We start from the raw sequence: 17,350 nt of genomic DNA, 5'->3' as shown, positions 1-17,350 counted from the left end.
ATACTCTTACAATGGCTTGACTCTATTTTTAGGTGGGGAAAGGTTCAAAGGCTCAGAGCTGGAAAGCCCAAGAGGCAGGGGAATTTTCAGCCCCATGCAAATCATTCTTTCTCCTTCGCCTTCACTGACACCTGTTTCCTCCCCTCAGCCAGCCTATCCAGGGTGCCAATGGCAGCCCAGCCCTGGGGATCTCGGCAGGGGACCTTCTCCAGCTTTCACCAATCTGAATACCCAAGAAAGGGGGGTGGGTGTGGGTGGGTTTCCTCTTCTCCAAAACATAACAATTGCTGCCTCAGAAGACCAGGAAAGTACATAAAGGTGGCCACTGTTTTACTAATTCAACCATAACAACTGAGGAGCAGCTGCAGGCCTTAAGATGAGGGGTGGGCAGAAGGGGAGGGATAAGAGGAGTAGAGGAATGGACCTAGGGGCCCCAGCACTCTGCCACATACTTCCCAGTGCACCTAGACACATCCCATCCACCCACCAGCAGGCCTAGTCCAGGAAGGCACTAAGAGTGGCTTCCGTGCCAGTTCCAACTGCATTCCTGAAGCTCTCTCTTTCCATCCTCATCCCTCCTCCATGGGGCCAAGGGAGGACAATAGATTGGGGAGGTGGAGGTGGGAGGCATCAGGTCTCAAAGGCTCCCTACTCCCCACAAAGGGAGGCTCTTAGGGTCAGCCAGCTCCCTGAGGAGGCGGGAAGTCCTTTTTCAAATGCAAGATCTTGTGGAAGTAGGGGATGGCTCAAGACAGCTGTGCCAAGATTGCTCCCATGGTGAGGGTGGGATGAGGGGGGCGCTCAGAACACAGATAACTCCTCCCACCCCAAGCCAAGGACTCAGTCCAGAACTCTGGTTCTCCCTATTCTGGGCACTGTTAGTCCCCAAAACTTTACGTCTTGGCTATATAAGTTTGGGATCCTCAGTTCCCTTATTATAACGGGACTGAAAACTCTCAGCTACATTGAAGGATTAAAAAAACAGTGTCCAGTCCAGTGCCCAGCTACTACATAGACTGCAGAGCAGTATCTCTTTTAAGGGCCAGATTCAAACCCCACCCCTTCTCAAAGACATGTTGCTCTAGCAGTTTCATCTGTGCCCAGCAAAGGGCACTGAGGACCCAGCAGGGAGCAAGTAGGCCTTGGGAGGCAGTTCACCCCTCCACTTCCAGGCCACTTCTCCATAGCTCCAGGAGCCAAATACTGCTACCTGCTACAGGCCACAGCCCAGGTCAAAGTGAGGAAGGCATACCATGCAGATGCACAGGAACAGGGCATGATGAGAACCAGACGACCTAACTGGATGACTCAGGATCCATCCTTCACCCCTACATCAGCAATCCTGTCACCCTTGCTCGGCCTCCTAAGTGCCCCGAATCCTACTGCTTTTTACTCCCCTGCCACCTTCGTTCATCTCCTGGTCAACAGCAAAAGAATCCTTCCTGCTTCCACCTGTGTCCCTGGCTTTCCCTTCTCCTTACAGTGGGGCCTTTCAATGAAACATCAGAGAATGGCATTACCCTGCTTATGATCTGGAAAGGCTTCTTTCACTCAGACCAACAGAAACATTTTTACAACAACCTGCAAGGCTAAGAGAACTGGCATCCCCTCCCTGCATCCACTCCATCAGCCATACTGGCCCCAGTTTGGCAATGACTGCGCCCACTGCCAGGAGTGCTCTTCCCACACAGGTCAGCAGGTTACCCTCTCCAGTCGCTGCTTCTGCATCCTCCCCATCTCTGCTTCACCTTTCTCTAGGACACCAGTCACTACCCACCTCTGAGGGCTTCTTTTCGTTCTGCCGGGACCAGCCCGACTTGGTGCTGCTGGGCAGTTTGGAGCATCTTGAGGCAGATGTAGTGTGACCTGCAGAGAGAACACAGCTATTAGTAACCCCTGCAGGGCCAGGACCACCCACCATGCCCAAGGATAGTGAAGCCTGTAAGAAAAGCTCTGGCTTGAATGTTCAGAAAGCGGACACCTCTTTGAGTACCTGGTAGACTGTCTCCGCTCTGGGACTCTACAATGAGTGAGGATGTGACAACCCTTCCACTCACTAACCAGAAGGGGTTGGGAAAGAAGAGGCAGTGACCGGGACTCAGTATCAGTTTACTGTGTGACCTATGCTAAGTTCCTTGTCCTCTCTGGTCCTTTGCTTCCTCCTTGGTGTGATGCCCAGTGGATAAGACAGAGGAAAGGCATAGCAGTGGGAAGAGTGTTGCTCTAAAAGTAGACCCATAGACCAGGCTTGTCACCCTGGGCAAATAACTTAATTTCTCTGTGCCTCAGTTTGCTCTTCTGTAAAATGAGGGCAAGAGACTGTCTTCAGAGGGTTGTTGTGAGGATTAGATGATATCTTGCCTGTAATCTTCTCAAACATTATTATGAGGGTCTAATTTAAGGCCCTTGATGAACTACAGGGCTGTGGCCTCCAGCCCTATGGGTCAAAGGAGCAGCAGCCATGGGTAGGCACAGTGGTGGGGACTGCTGGGGAAGGAATGCATCAGCCTGGCCCAACTCTGATGCAGCTACAGGGCTCAGCTGCCCAGAGGACCATCCCTTGCATGTACTCTGCCATCTAAGGTTCCTTTGCATGCAATAAAGTTATTAAAGGATGCGGTTCTACTTGGCTCTACTGAGCCAGGCCACAGGCAGAGTGGTTGTAGCCACAGAGGGCCAGACGCTGTAATCTCCTGCCACAGGGAGGAAGGGCTGACCAGGTAAGGCACCAGAGCCAAGCTGAACCAACAGACCCCAAAGGACAGTGAATGAGACCTGGGGGGAGAGGGGAAAGAGACTGGGACCAGACCCATCCACCGAGTGCATCTGCCTCAGGCTCTTGGGGGGAAGGTGTGGAACTATGGGAGCTCTAAGGGACCTCAGACATTTCCTTCACCCCAGGAGCTCACCACACATGTGAACAACTGAGGTCCAGAGTTGCAGGGTTACAGGCCCAGCCTCCCTGGCAATGCAGCCTCTTCCTCAGCCTGAATTTCACCAGTCTACACCACTAGGTGGGATCCTCTTGCCAGTGTCTTCCTTACACAGGGCAGAATTGAACTCCTTACTCCAACCCGCCCATGCAGGCCCGGGCTCCCAGGCGGCTGAGAAGAGCCACCCTCCACTAGTACAGAAAAGCTCTCATCTTACACAAACCTCCCCCAAATTCCAGAAGAGGCTCCCTAGCCCCTATTTGCTCCCTGACAATGTGTCCCCACATCCCAGATTTCCAAATGACACCCCCAACCCATACACTAGTGGACTTCTAAGACTCTATTACTGAGATCCCACAAAGGTCAGACTCCTTCATTAATTTCTTCAGCAAACATTTACTGAACACCCACTGACCTAGCCGGGGATAAGGCAGCAAGCCAGATGTGACCTCTCTTATCACAGAGCTTACCAGTTGTTAGGTAATAATATTCATCAGGTAATTATGATAGTGACAAGTTTTCTATGGATTGTGTAGAGACCTCTAAGAGCCTGGGGCCTGACTCAATGGGAGGGTGCCCCAGAGAGAGGGATGTGCTCCTAGTAGCCTGGAGTTCCATATGCAAAGGCCCAGAGGGGAGCAGATTTGTTCCAAGCAGAGCAAAACATGTGGGGCTGAGACCTACAGGGTAATGGGGAGGGGGGTAGAGTGAAGAAGACAGCAAGGGCCTAGGGGCCAGAGTGGTGTGGGGACTTTCTCAGGAGTAGAGGGGCCTGATTTTCATCTACACTGAGACTCAGGCAGCCTCTCCCCACTGGGCCTGTGGGCCTGGTAATTATTCCCATGCTTTCCCCGGAAGAACCCCAAATGGAAGGCCTTACTGTCAGTGGTGTCAGAGTTGTCGCTGCTGAAGGAGTATTTCCGCCTCTTCTCTTCCATCTGCAACAAAAGGCAGGCCCCATTATATGCAAAGGCAGCTTGGGAAATCCTCAATCCCTTAGAAAATCTCCAGGAACCTGCCTCCTCACACTCACCTGCTGTTGCAGAAGAGTGAGAACAAGGCCCAGTCCCTGCCAACCCTGGGTGAGGTAGGGGCGGGAAGGAGGTTGCATCTCCTACCTCCTGAGCTCAGAGTCTCAGAAGAGAAGCGGTCTGAGATGACAGGACTGCCCAGCCCCAGCTCCCACTCAAGTAAACTCAAGCCCACCAGAGTCCACTCCTACCCAAGAGTTGCAACTGGTGCCTCCTGGGTGCTGAGGAGGGGAAGGCAGAGGAAACAATACTGATTCTCCCAGTAGGACCAGCCAATCTGAGTTTAATGTCAAGTCAGCCCAGACAGCACTGAGGACACATCCCCAGGAGGTGGCCAGGAGTGTGGAAATGGGGGTAGGGATAGGGAGGCTCCAACCTGGGGCTCTGAGATGTAGGCCCAGGGTGACTGGTCCTGGGCTGCCCCCACCCCTGCCATGTCCTTCTCCAGATAAAAGTACAAACCAACTCTGTCCTGACTACAGTATTGAACTTCAGGGTAAGAAGGGCAGCTCTTCCATCTCTCATTCCTCTACCCACACCATCCCAGCTATCTCCTGCTCCCAACAACCTGGTAAGTTGTGAGCTTTTAGCTTCCTGTATTGGGGGGCTCAGTGCCTTGTCCTGCTAGTAACTGGCTGAACTGGGATTTGAGTCCATGAGGCCTGACCCCTGAGCCCACACTGAGCTGCCTTTGTGTCCTGTCAGCTCCAACCTGTTGGAAATGCTTTCCCACCAGCTACTTCCTTTAATCCTGCAGAGTGCAGGGTGGCAGAGCCTGCTCCTGTCCCCTTTTGGAGAAGAGTACACAGAATGGCCAGTTAACCTACTCTGGGTCTCACAGCTGGTCAATGGCTGCGTCCTAATGTGAGAGCAGATCTGGGGCTCGGGGCCCAGAGCACTTTCCACCATGTTCCTGTTAGTCTGGAACTTGGGCTGCCTCACTGCCCACAGCAAACAAGGAGCCAATGTCAGCAGGGAAAAGTCCCGCTGCCCAACCCCGCTGCAGTCCAACCAGGCTCCAACACCCCAAGTCTGCCTAAGCCAGGCCTGGGGTTCCCCTTCTCCTGCTGCGGCCGTGCAGATACCCAGAAGCATTAGGCAGGGTGTGACTACCCGGACCTGAGTGACCAGGAGGACCTTCCCCCAGGAGATTTGACCTGAGCCAGGAGCTTTTCTCTCCCCCAGTGTCCCCCAACAGCAAGGCCAGGACAACAGGAAGGTTCACTGGGGCTGCTTGTTGCCCAGCTCTGATGGCATGGACAAGAGGGTGTGGCAGTACGGAGCGATGCCTGGTGGTCTGAGCTGCATGGATGGCAGAGGGAGGGGACACCATGGTACATGGGGACCTTACTAAGTCCTGAGAACAGAACTTTGGTACTGGTAGTCCTAACGAGTGCTTCCCTTTTCCAAATGAGGAAAACAAAGCAGAGAGGCTAAGTGGCTGCCCAAGACTGCAGTGCCTTTAAGAAGTCTATCTGATTCAAAGACCACGCTCTTGACCTTTAGACCTCCCGCCTGTGCAGCAGAGCGCAAGCAGGCAATACGCCCTACCACCCACAGCCGCCTGTCCTCGCTGTTCTCTGGGGTCTGAGGGTGACTTCAGAGAAAGCCCTGACTCTACCCTCCTACATCTTGCCAACCCAGCCCTGTCGAGGTTGGACAGGAGTCAGGGAGAGGTGCTGTGAACGCACCCACCTGTTTTCCCCTGCAACGGGCTGTCCAGGAACTGCCTTTCTCTTAATTTCTAGCAAAGAGGGCACTTCTGAGCCAGGCTCCCCCACAGCATAAAAGCCACACCCCTCAAGAGACTAGGGACCATGGGAAAGACACACCTCCCTGAGGACACAAACTGGAGCTGGATTTTTACATAAATCTCCTAAACTTAAAATGTTGGCAACTGATTCAGAATTTTAAAAACACTTTGAGAGGGCCAAACCAAACACATCTGTGGGCCAGAATCAGCTGGTGAGAATAAATGGGAGCTGCGTACAGCCCTCTGCACAGCGGTGGGCTCTCCATATAGGTGCCAGTTATTAAACCAAGGCAGTGGGGGCCAGGTAGGGGGGCCTCCTGCCAGTGCCCACCTGCGGGGCTCCTCAGAGGAGCAGTGACCCTGTGCAGTAAGGAAGGCCCCAGTAACAGGCCCCCTGGCTGCCAGCACCTTCTCATAATGCTGTTTCCTGCTGCCCTGCACACTGGCAGGCCCACCCCCAGCCAGCTCCGTCTCCAACCTGCCCTCTATGAAACACCCCGGAGTCCTCCTGAGCAGGGTGTTATTAGGGAGATTTTGTGGTGGCGTAATTGAAATAATAACCAGGCTTCAGAGGAAATTCACTCTTTTGTGAGTGAAGCTTCTTTCCTTTGAACCAAGTCTGTTCTAAAGGTCTCCCTGCCTCGGATGAGCCTCTATAGCCGGTGGCTAACGAAGCCCCCAACAAAGCCTGGGCTGCCCTGTGGGATGGCCCCAGGCCCCGTGAACCCCCCTCACCCCCCAGGAGGACAGGGAGGACTCCTTCACCAAAGCCAAATTGAGCCTGCAAGTACAGGTGGGGGTGGAAGGTACTGAAAACTGAGCTTGGCCTCTGGCTGTTCCCTCTCCACTGGCCCCTCCACTCTCTCCCCAAGCAAGGCCTCAGTGTCACAGGGTACCTGCTTTTGGGGACAGAAAGGGCTCCTGAAACCCTATGTACAAAGGAATGAAAGGGTACTATTTCCTTCCGTTTGTACCTCCCACACCATCCCCAGCATGGAGACACAGAGAGGAAGCTCTCTTTTGGGAATGGGGTGTCAGAGGGTCACCTTAGTGGAGCAACAGCCCACATATCTGTGTGTCCTCCACCCCACAGCCAACCCTTGGCATGACCAGTGGGCTCTCCCCTCCAGAACGTACCATGAATCCACCCACCTTTTCCCCAGTTCTATTGCTACCCAAAGGGTCTCAGCCAGCTCATTCATCTCTTGCCTGGACTCCTCATTTATCTCTCAGCTTCTACTATCGCTCCCCCATAATCCCGGATCCATACAGCAGCCAGAATGATCTTCAAAGAGTATAAATCAGATAATGCCATGCCTCTATTTAAAATCTCCCAAAGGCTTCCCCCACTGACCAAAGGATAAAACTCAAGCTCCTGACCACAAGACCCTGCAGGATCTGGCCCCTACCTACCTCAGCAAGTTCATGTCTACCACTGGCCCTTCCCTACCACTTTCCAGCCTCTACTGCCTCCTGTCAGTTCCTGGAACAAGTCAAACAGGCCATGCTTTGAGACCTGTACACAGCCTCTACCCTCTGCCTTTAATGGTCTATGCATGTCTAACTTTCATTTTTCAGCTTTCAGCTTAAATGCCACAGAGGTCTATGCAGAGTGCCTTATCTAAAGAAAGCTCACCTGTTATTCAGTGTCTTCGGGGGATCCATCATAACCTGTAACTTGTTGAACATCTCTCCCCGGAACATACATTCCATGAGAGTAAGCCTGCCTGGATCCCTGTGGGAGCCTCCATGCCTTCCGTGCGGTGCACCAAGCATGTTACCGGGCTCGATACATGCAGTGTGCTTGAGTGGATTCTTGTCCCCTCCCTCTATTTGGGGACCACACAGCCCAGCTGGCCTGCCTGTAGCTTGCAGAAACAACACCCCAGCCTGAGATTTCGTCCTGTTTTCACAGCCCTCTTCTCCGTCTTAACCTCACACATTTTCCAGAACTCTTTATTTGGTTGGGCTCCTGGCTAATGATCAATGTCAACTCAGTAATAGGGCAGCAATTTGGTGGCAGATGTTTTCTTGGCAGCCCTAGTCACTGGTCTTAGTGGGGGCCTCAGGTCTGGACTTGAAACACCAATGCCCACTGCCAGCCCCCTTTAAAGACCTCTCTGCAAATAAACTCAAATAAACACCCTGGGCCTCCATTAACGCCCTTCCAGCTGACCCTGGGAACAGTGGGCCTTTCAGGCCAGCTACTGCAGCCGCTCCCTGGGCAGTTAAAACACCCCAACCTGGCCTCCGGCCTCTCCTCTCTGGGGGCCACCAGGCCTGCCCTGACCGCCACCACACACAGCAGGATTTCGTCTTCCTCCTTTAAAAAAGGGGAGTGGGGGAGGCTTTCAAGCAGGCAATTTACCATTCCAGACACAATCTTTCAAAGAGAAACAAAAACTCTCCCTGTCTGAGGCAGACCACTAAGGCGTGTATGTAATAAGATGCTAATACAATTTAATGATATTTCGGCTGGAAAACCTGTCCTCAGAGCCTCCTTGTGTCGGGAAGGCCAGACATTCAGAAAACAAGAACTGCATACTCTTAAATGGCTTTAAACGGGGGTCAGAGCCCTACTCCTTCCTATCTCTCATTAACTTTAATGCCTTCTCAGGGACAGTAATTGCCGTTACAGAAATGATTTTGTACACACAGATCTTCAAACTTGCTTCTCCAAGCACAGAGAAGCCTGAAGTCTCCTCCGACTCCCAACATTGCCTACCTGCGATTCCAAGAGTCCCAGAGTGCACCCAGCTCCCCTAGAACATGCTGCCCACACCCACCCTCCAGACCCAGTTCTGGGGACGTACCAAGGGGATCCTGGGAGAATGAAAGGGGCTTTGTCTACTTTGTCGTTCAGCACTCTCACCCTACTCTCCACCTCAGAGAGGGCAAAACTCAGGCCGTTTGCTCCCACAGATGTCTGCCCATTGGCAACTGCAGGGTCCTTCTGATCCCTTCTTCAGAGAAGAAGGCTCTTCGGCCTAGCCTAAAGGGGAGAGATCAAAGGTCAAAGCTGTGTTTGGACCCTCTTCATGTCATTAATAGTAATAGCAAGAATGACTAATACTAATCAAGTGCTCATCACACGCCTGCCTTTGAGTTTAATCTTTATGTAATCAATATCGCTTACTCTGTGCACCCACCGTGAGGTAGGTAGTGTTACTAACCCTATCAATAGATGAAGAAACTGAGGCACAGAATAATTGTCATAACTGGTGACTGCATAGCCAGCATTCAAACCTAAGCTGTTTCACTCCATATGGTGTACCCCACCCCACTGGGCTACAGTGAACACAGGCCTACAACTCCTGAGTGTTGCTGTGGTACTCCAGTTTCCTGTGGGTTACCTGAGAAACTTCTTGGGTGCCTACGCTTTGAGCCACATGGTAAGGGTTCTATGTGGAGGACAGGGAAAGCCAGGGATACTTCCCTCCTCACAACTCTGACCTGGCATCTTTACAAAGCCTGCTGGATCAACTTTGAAGATTTTGGACCAGAAGCCTCTAACCTGGGATCTTGGGTAAAAGACAACTACCTCCCTGTTAACTGGACCAGCAGTTAGCCAGAACACCCTGCCCCAAAACTCAAAGACATGGAAGTCAGTGTCAAAGGCCTAACCTCAACTCTGAGGTGCACCTAGGGGCTGGGGACCAGCAGTCCCACCTCACCTGTCAATGAAAGCTAAGCAGACATATCTGACAGCTTCTTGGATCAGTATTACTGTCTGTTTAGCCAGGCAATTTAGGGAAAGGAAAAGCACGTTGGATGGGAAATGTTCTGGAAACATTTGCTGCATCTCAAGCCCAAACAACTTTATCCTTAAACACTTCATCTCCAAAAGTGCTGGGGAGACCGTTGGCCAAGCAGTTTCAAATCCAACATTCTCGGCTAGCCCGGCTGTTTGGGGTGAGGACTTCCCTCTGTGAGGCATTTGCTGTGAAACCAAATGCTTTCCCACTCTAAACAACAGCCAACAGCACTTGGGACAACTGAGAGGGCTCCAGATCAAACAAACATCCCTTTTTTTTTCTACCATGCAAACTTTCTCAATAAATTATTCGCCCATTTCGGATCAAAGCCTGTTTTTGCAGCCTGTGACCTAAAAAGCAAATAACATCTCTTAAACATGAAAGCCCTCCTCCCTGCCTGGGTCGGCTTTATTACTCATTCCCTCTCCTTACAGTTATTCTGTTATTTTCCTCCTCTGCTTGTTAGATGGTCCTACGAGTCCCAACCTGCCCCAGGAAGATGGGACAGAAGGGATGGTGCTTTTACTTGCGGTCCTAAGGTGAGAGAGGAAGTCAGGGTAGGGGAGAAGCCAGAACCCTCGGAACCCAGGAAACAGGGCCAGGCCTGGTTGGCAGCTCCCTGGCCGGCCTTTTTGCCAAATGTTCTACTGGGAATTTTACCAGTGAAGAGAGTTAATGCCACCCTGGGAGGAGGGGCCAGGTGGCCCTACCACACCAGGGCCCAGAACTCAGTTTGCAAACAGAACGGTTAAGTGAGTCTCCTGACAGCTTGCCTGGGCTCAAAGCTCAGGGCTCCTCCCCTTCTAACAAAGGTAAGACAGCAGGTCAGGCAAGCCCACTCAGTCCCTCCCCATCCCCTCTGGCAACGCTGAGTACAAGCCTGGTGTCTCCTGATGATCCCCTGCAAACTCAGCCCCTGGGTGAAACTTCCTCTCAGAATCCTGCAGATGAGCGCGGTTGGGGAGTGTGCTAAGTGCTAGGGCAAGGTTTGGAAATCTGCAGAGACCACAGTTCCCGGCTGCAGCGTGCCCTCGGCACGGGGCAAAGGGAAACATAGCTCTTCCTGCCCCCAAAAGCCCTGGGCTCAAGACTTGCGGCGACGATAATTAAAAAAAAAAAAAAGTCAAGTGTCCCGGCGGGTGGCAGAGACCGGAGGGGGGTGTTGGTTGGCACGCGCCTCCAGCCTGCCCCCGGAGGCAGTCCGCGGGACCGCAGGCTGGAAGCGCGCCGGCGTGATTCCGACAGCGGGAGCCGGGAGGAGGAGCCGAAGGTAGCTGCGGGGGGCTCCGGCCCAGGCGAAGGAAGGGCAAGAGGCGGTTCTGGCCAGGGGCGGCGCCGGGAGGTGGACTAGATGCCCAGTGTGGGGGAGGGGGTTGGGTGATGTGAGTGAGAGCCCCGCGCCACTTAGAGGTGGGCAGCTGTGTATGGTGGGGAACTGTCTGTGTGTGTGTGTGTGTGTGTGTGTGTGTGTGTGTGTGTGAGAGAGAGAGAGAGAGAGAGAGAAAGAGAGAGAGAGAGAGAGAGTGTGTGTGTGTGTGTGAACGGGAGGGGGGGTGTTCTGGGCCTCTGGAAGGTACAGTGAAGCCTTCCTGCCTGTCTTGCAAGCATCCTCATTTTCTGACCTAACAGCTCCCAATCGCCAAGCTGACCCCCTCTCATCCCTGGAATAGAAGGTGTCTCAGGGCCCAGAGATAGGCGGGAAGGGACCGGAGGGATCCACAAGTCTGCACACAGGCAGGGAGGAGGCGGGCGGGAGCCGCTCCGCAGGCGCAGGCGAGTGGGTGGGAAGGAGGGAGGGAGAGAGAGGGAGGAAGAGAAGAAGGAGGTGAGGCCGGGAAGATGCCACTGCCGGGGGCGGGGCCGGGCCGGGATCCGGGAGAGGGACTGCAGCGGCGTTTGGTGGGGGCGGGGGATGCAGTGTCACTCATTTGGGGGTCGGGTGTGTAAGTCCGTGCTGGGGCTGCCACTTGCCTACGTCTTCCCGGTACCACCCAGGGCGCAGGAGCGGAGGCGGAGGGCCGGGGACTGCAGAACCATCCCCGGAGCGGGACGCGAACCGGCTGAGTTGGGAGAAGGTAAACAAGGGCCACGCCCCCTGCCGTCGCCCCGCGGGCGCGCACCCGCCGCTTCAGCCGCCGCGGGTACATTTCCACTCTCTCAGAGCTTCTCCCCCGCCGGACTCCCGCGCAGCCCTGGAGGAGGGAAGCTGCCCCAGACCCAGCCCGCACCCCCCACGCTGGGGCTGTGTACCCTCCATACTCACCTGGAAGGGCATCCCCCACCCCTCCAAAAAACTGTTTAATTTGTGCAGAGGCTCGGCGCCCGGGAGCTGAACATGCTGCCCCCGCGTGCAGCGCCCGCGTGCACCCAGCCTGGAGAGGGGGCGACAGGGCGGAGGCAGTGGCCCCCGGAAGGTGTCTGGGACCCGGCCGGCTGCACGTGAGCCCAGCGCGGGGTCATGTGCACCGGCTTAGCCCGGTTCAGCGCCCAAACGTGCTGCGTATCAATAAAATGAAACTCGGGGAGACCGGAGGGCAGTTAGCTCCGGGTCCTCCGAACCCTCGCCCCCGGCCGTGCGACCTCCCCTCGGCACTGGTCTCCCGCCGCAACCCCTCTACCCGGCTGGAGCTGCGAGGCAACTTGCAGCCCTGGCGCGCCCCCGCCCGCCCGCGCCCCCTTGCCGGCCCGGGGGCTCTTTGCCGCAGTCATTAATAAAGAAGGTCGCCAAACTCACCCTTCCAAAAGTTGTTGTTGCATGCGCCCCTCTCAGCCTCCCTGCAATGTACTCTTTAAAACACGACTGACCAACATGCGCAATCTCTCTCCCCTGTGCTGTGCATCCCCCCTCCCCCCGCGCGCTGGCTTCCTAGAACAGGCAGCCAGCAGGAGAGAGAGAGAGGGAGCGAGCGAGCTAGAGAGAGAGAGCGAGCGAACGAGGAGCGCTGGCAGATCTGTTGCAAAAAAAAAAACACAAAATAACGCTGTGGAGATGCGCAGGGCCCATCCCCGAGGGCTGAATCTTACCTTGCTCCGTGGTGCCCTTCCGAGGGGCGCTGCCCTGGGCTACGCGCAGCGGCGGGGGCCGGCGCGGGAAGGATGCTCCCGAAATCCGGAGCTCCTGGGGCCGGCGCAGGCGGGCGGGGGGCGTGCATCCATCCGGGGTCGCGGCGAGGGAGGCGGCGGGGCCCGCGGCGTCCTCGGCCCCGCACCCCTGCCGGGGACAGTCCAGCCCGCGGGACCTAAGCCCTTGCCGCCTAGGAGTGGGCGCAAAGTAACTCCATGGACGCTACTCACTCCCGTCCCCCCCCCCCCAAAATAGCCTCCAACTGCGATGGCCGCGGTCAGGACCATTCACCAACCCCCCCCCCTCCCGGTGTATGTTTCTGTTTCTTTTTAAACCAAGACTTCCTTGTGATCTCTTTTTAAAAAAAAAATGGGGTGGGGGTGGGGTGGGGGCGGGCGGGAGGAGCGAGGGGGAGTAGCCACTTTTTTTCTTATTCAGTCAGATCTCCACTCCTGACACCCCCGGTCGCCCGCCCCCCCCCTCCCGGAGCCCAGTTGTTTCGCTTCAGCAGCGGGTCCAGGTAGCGTTGCAGGCCTCGGGAGGGAGGATACTCTGCCGAGCCGCCCGCCTGCCTGCACCTCGAGCCCGGACTCCCCACGGGCTCTGGGGCGCCCCCAGCCCGCCCTGTCCCCAGGGCCAGGCCCGAGCGGCGGCTGCGCCCGTGCAAGTCCCATCAGGTCTGCTCACACTTCACACACTCACATACATACCCCGCCCCTCCACTCTCTCACTCACACTTTCTGCTCACACCCCGCCCCCTTCTCGCCCCAGACCCGGGCGGTGCCCCCCGCAACCTTACAAAAAAAAAAAAAAAAAAAAAAAAAGCAAGCTATACTTAAAAAAATCTTTTGGCGCCATATTAATGACGTACTTAAAATTTGCCATTTCTCCCTGCGTCAAAAAGACGTTTCTTTGCAAATAGCCTGAAGGCGACACTCGCGGAGGGAATGGGGTTTGCACTGAGCACACCACCTCCCGGGTCTCCAACGCTGGAAGACCCTCGCCCTAGGCCCTGCTCCTGAATCGCTAGTTTAAAATGCGAATCAAATCGCGTGGCGTTTTACAGCGCCAGAAGTGAGCAGAAAGTGCTGGCAAGAGCGGAGGGGAGGGGCGCGCGCGAGTCTGGAGGAGGGGGCGCGGCCCTTCTCCCCCACCCACAGCAGATGAAAACTAACATCCCGGGCGGGGGAAACTTGAAATTGTGGGCGACCTCAAGAAAGAAGGGGCGGTCCATAGAGAGGGTCCCTCTCAGGTTCAACGCACCCTCCTCCCGCCAGGGTGCCTCAAGGCACCCAGCTTTGCACCACATTTCCGGGGGGTGGGGAACGCAGTGATGGGTGGGTGAGTGGCTGCACGTCATGGCCCCGGAGGAGTTTGGCCCGGAGTATCCCCTTCCCCTTGCTTGTCCTTCCCACTACCCATAAAGGATTAAAAACCAGGGGCAACTTCCAAGGGCTGGCACTTGGCGAGGAAGCGGGGAGCCCCTCTCCCCACCCTTCGCCTCCTCGCCCCTCCTCCTCTGGCTCCACTTCCCGACTTGACCTTGTGGTGCACAAACAGTGCGCTCGGATCCTCGCAGTTTCTGGAAGAAGAGCTTGCGCTCGCCTGGCAGGCGGACTCTGGGGCGGCTCGCGAGCGGTGGCGGGGCCTTGGGTCGGTTCCCGGAGCCGCGGGCCACACCCACTCAACCCGTTGTGCCCGCCGCGCTCACCTTCTCTCGAGGAAGGAGCAGGGCTGGACTCCTGGATGGGAAGAGTGAGAGGCAAGCTACAACCTTCACCGGACGCTTCCAGCTGGGAAGGGGGTGGCTGGTCTCAGGAGAGGTTTAGGGGGCAGACCTGGGAGCCTGGCCCAACATCCCCAAAGCATCATGGCCATTCCCCCCCTCAACCTTTTGGCTGCCCCTCAAAGATGATCCAGTAATTTTTCAGCTCACCTTTAGCTTTGAAGGCTCAGGGGTGAGTTATAAATTGGGCCAGGACTACCTTCGCTCTCCAAAACTGAAGGTTGTTTATTCTTTCTTTCCCCTCGTCCCCTTCCATGGGAAGATAAATATTCAATTTACATAAAGTGACATTTATGTCACAATTAAGGAGATTCCCTGATGGAATGTTGTGAACACATTTACTTATAGGAGAAATAAATCTAATAATAAACTCGTAATGACAGCACAAATCTGACGGGGTTGATTGTCTACACAACAAAGAGGGAGATCATGGATGCTGAAATAAGCACTTTTGCAACCAGAAAGAAATAAAGAGCTCAAAGGGAGCCAGTGCAACATTTCTCTTTCTTGTCCTTCATTCTCAAAATCTAGGGAGGTATTTCTGGCAAGAGTGAGGGGCTGGGTGAGACCTGGTTTTACTCTTAGTGGTCAGTTGGTAGGATTTGCCCAAGCCCAAACTCAGTACCTGGAGACAATGACAGGTTGTGAGCATGTAACAGAAATGGTTAAATACTTGGGTTCTAATCCTGACCCTTCAGTTTAAAAGCTGCTTGATGTGGGCAAGTGAATTCATCTCTCTGGTTCTCTTTCTCCTCTTCTGTGGAATGGGGTGGTGGCAGGGTCCCTAAGGCCATGTGTGCCCTCGTGTACATATCCACGCTATATGTGTACAGCAGGACCTGGCTCAGAGTGCACAGTGTGCATCAGCACTTTCCCTGGTGCCTGCATTTTGGAAGGGTGACTGTGCTCTCTGATAGCTCTTAGCACTGAAAAACTGGGGGACAGTGATTTCTGTCTCATCCTCTATGTGGACATATATGAGATTCCCCAGTGTGGGCAAAAGGGAAAGCCAGGAGAAAAACTGTGATAAATGGTGGGCTTCATGGTCAACGTCCAGATGTGAATCTCAGCCACGCATCTGAGGTGGGAGTGAAGGCATGGATTTACAGTGGCACAGTCCAAGGGGGCTGCTCTGGTCGGGTCTAGTTGCAAAGGGTTTACACACAGGAGAGGACTGGACCGTTTCCTCTTAGCCATCAGGATCCCACAGACCTTGACAAGCAGGTAAAAAATGACCTAGAGAGATAGAAGAGGGAGGAAGTGACCATTTATAGAGTACCTGCTCTGTGCTGTGCACTGTGCGAGCCGTCCTGTTTCATTCTCCGGAAAACCATCTTACCTTTTCAGAAAGGCTTAGTTACTTACCAACAGTCACACAGCTAGCAAGCGGTAGCAAAATTGGCACCTAGTCCAGCTGACCCTGAAACCTATGTTTTCTATTTCACCACACTGCCAGAAATAGAAAGTATTAGTAGTAGTGGTCTGATTGCGATGGGTTTCTGACTGGTGTGTGGATAAGAAAGAATTTTATGGGCAGCACTTTGATTCTGAGGTGATTCCCTGAATTTGGGTATGACCTATGTCCCCTACAAAGTCTTTGGAAGATACTTCCTCCTGTTGAGGACTGGAAGCTTCATCAGTATTGTTGGGTTCTACAGCTCTCTGCTATTGTTTAAGGTTAACCTTGAAATGTTAACGGAATGACAGCCATAAAGCTAATATAACTCTTGAATGTTTATTAAGAGTCTCACAAATCATTAACTTTTTACAGGAAAAAAAATGAGAAAAAACATAGAGTTCTCAGAGATATCATCACTCATTTTTTCCCCCAACAAATATTTGTGGAGTGCTTCTTGTATGCCAGGTCCCATTCTGGGTGCTGGGGACACCGCACAAACACAGGACGGACAAAAATGCCTGCTCTCATGGGACTCACTTTCTAGCAAAAGGAGATACACAGTTTCTTTAGAAAGTAAAAAAATATTTGAAGTTAAGTACTATGGAGAAAATTAAGTGGGAAAGGGGGATAAGGGTATGTGGGGATACAAGTTAAACAGAGTCCTCAGGGAAGGCTTTTGAGTAAGAGGAGGTAAAAGAGTGAGCGATGAAGGTTTATGGGGAAAGAGCATTCTGAGCCCAGGCTCTCAACCTAGAATCCACACATTCCCCCTTCAGAGGTCAGTGGATGGAATCCAGGCAGTCTCAGTCTTAGAAGGGAAAAATATATCTTTATTTCCACTAATAAAATTCAGCGTAGCCTGACTGGGCGGTGGCGCAGTGGATAGAGCGTTGGACTGGGATGCGGAAGACCCAGGTTCGAGACCCTGAGGTCGCCAGCTTGAGCGTGGGCTCATCTGGTTTGAGCAAGGCTCACCAGCTTGAACCCAAGGTTGCTGGCTCGAGCAAGGGGTTACTTGGTCTGCTGAAGGCCCACGGTCAAGGCACATATGAGAAAGCAATCAATGAACAATTAAAGTGTTGCAACGCGCAATGAAAAACTGATTGATGCTTCTCATCTCTCCGTTCCCTGTCTGTCTATCCCTCTCTCTGACTCTGTTAAAAAAAAAAAATTCAGCGTGGTCTTCAACTATGAATGCAGACAGCAAATCACAGTGATATTAGCAGCACCTGTACATTGTTGCTACTAGAAATCACAGATATTTTTGCAACACATTATAGTAGAAAATATCTTTAAAATATTATACTCACTACTTCAAAATACTGCTAGCTTTTGTAATTTAAAGAGTTAATAAGAAACACATATTACACATTTAAAAATATTTTGAGAGTTGTAATTAGTTTTCTTTATTATTTATGTAACTTATTTTATGAGTCGGAAGATATATATTATGCTCAGAAAGAGTCCACAAACATCACAGACTGCCAAAGGGGTCTGTGGCACAAAATAAAAGGTTGAGAGCCACTGTGTTTACAGAGAGATCAGCAAGTACAACAGGCCCTGAGGTAAGAATGTACTTAGTGTGTACCTGTACAAGTAAAAGTTATATGGGGCATTGTTAGAAATTTG

The 17,350-nt window shown here is 53.4% G+C and overlaps 1 protein-coding gene across 5 annotated transcripts in view; it reads right to left on the bottom strand.

The window, feature by feature from the left end:
- JADE2 (jade family PHD finger 2) overlaps positions 1-14,233 on the bottom strand; it is a 51,639-nt gene extending 37,406 nt beyond the window's left edge. Inside the window, exons 1-5 of one of the 5 annotated variants that reach the window (XM_066272485.1) lie at positions 14,079-14,233; positions 12,497-12,726; positions 8,531-8,709; positions 3,814-3,871; positions 1,778-1,866 (exon numbers count right to left, since the gene is read on the bottom strand). In XM_066272485.1, coding sequence (XP_066128582.1) covers positions 1,778-1,866; positions 3,814-3,871 — 147 coding nt within the window. In that variant the 5' untranslated portion in view covers positions 8,531-8,709; positions 12,497-12,726; positions 14,079-14,233. Of the gene's footprint in view, positions 1-1,777; positions 1,867-3,813; positions 3,872-8,530; positions 8,710-12,206; positions 12,324-12,496; positions 12,727-14,078 lie in introns of those variants that run through there. The other 4 variants (XM_066272487.1, XM_066272486.1, XM_066272488.1 and 1 more) reach the window with 4 other exon arrangements.
- Between the last annotated feature and the right edge of the window lie 3,117 nt (positions 14,234-17,350).

Source organism: Saccopteryx bilineata, chromosome 4, assembly GCF_036850765.1.
Source record: "Saccopteryx bilineata isolate mSacBil1 chromosome 4, mSacBil1_pri_phased_curated, whole genome shotgun sequence".
In the NCBI taxonomy this organism is placed as follows: domain Eukaryota; kingdom Metazoa; phylum Chordata; class Mammalia; order Chiroptera; family Emballonuridae; genus Saccopteryx; species Saccopteryx bilineata.
Note: the sequence above shows the minus strand (reverse complement) of the source record. Positions and strands in the feature narration are given on the sequence as shown.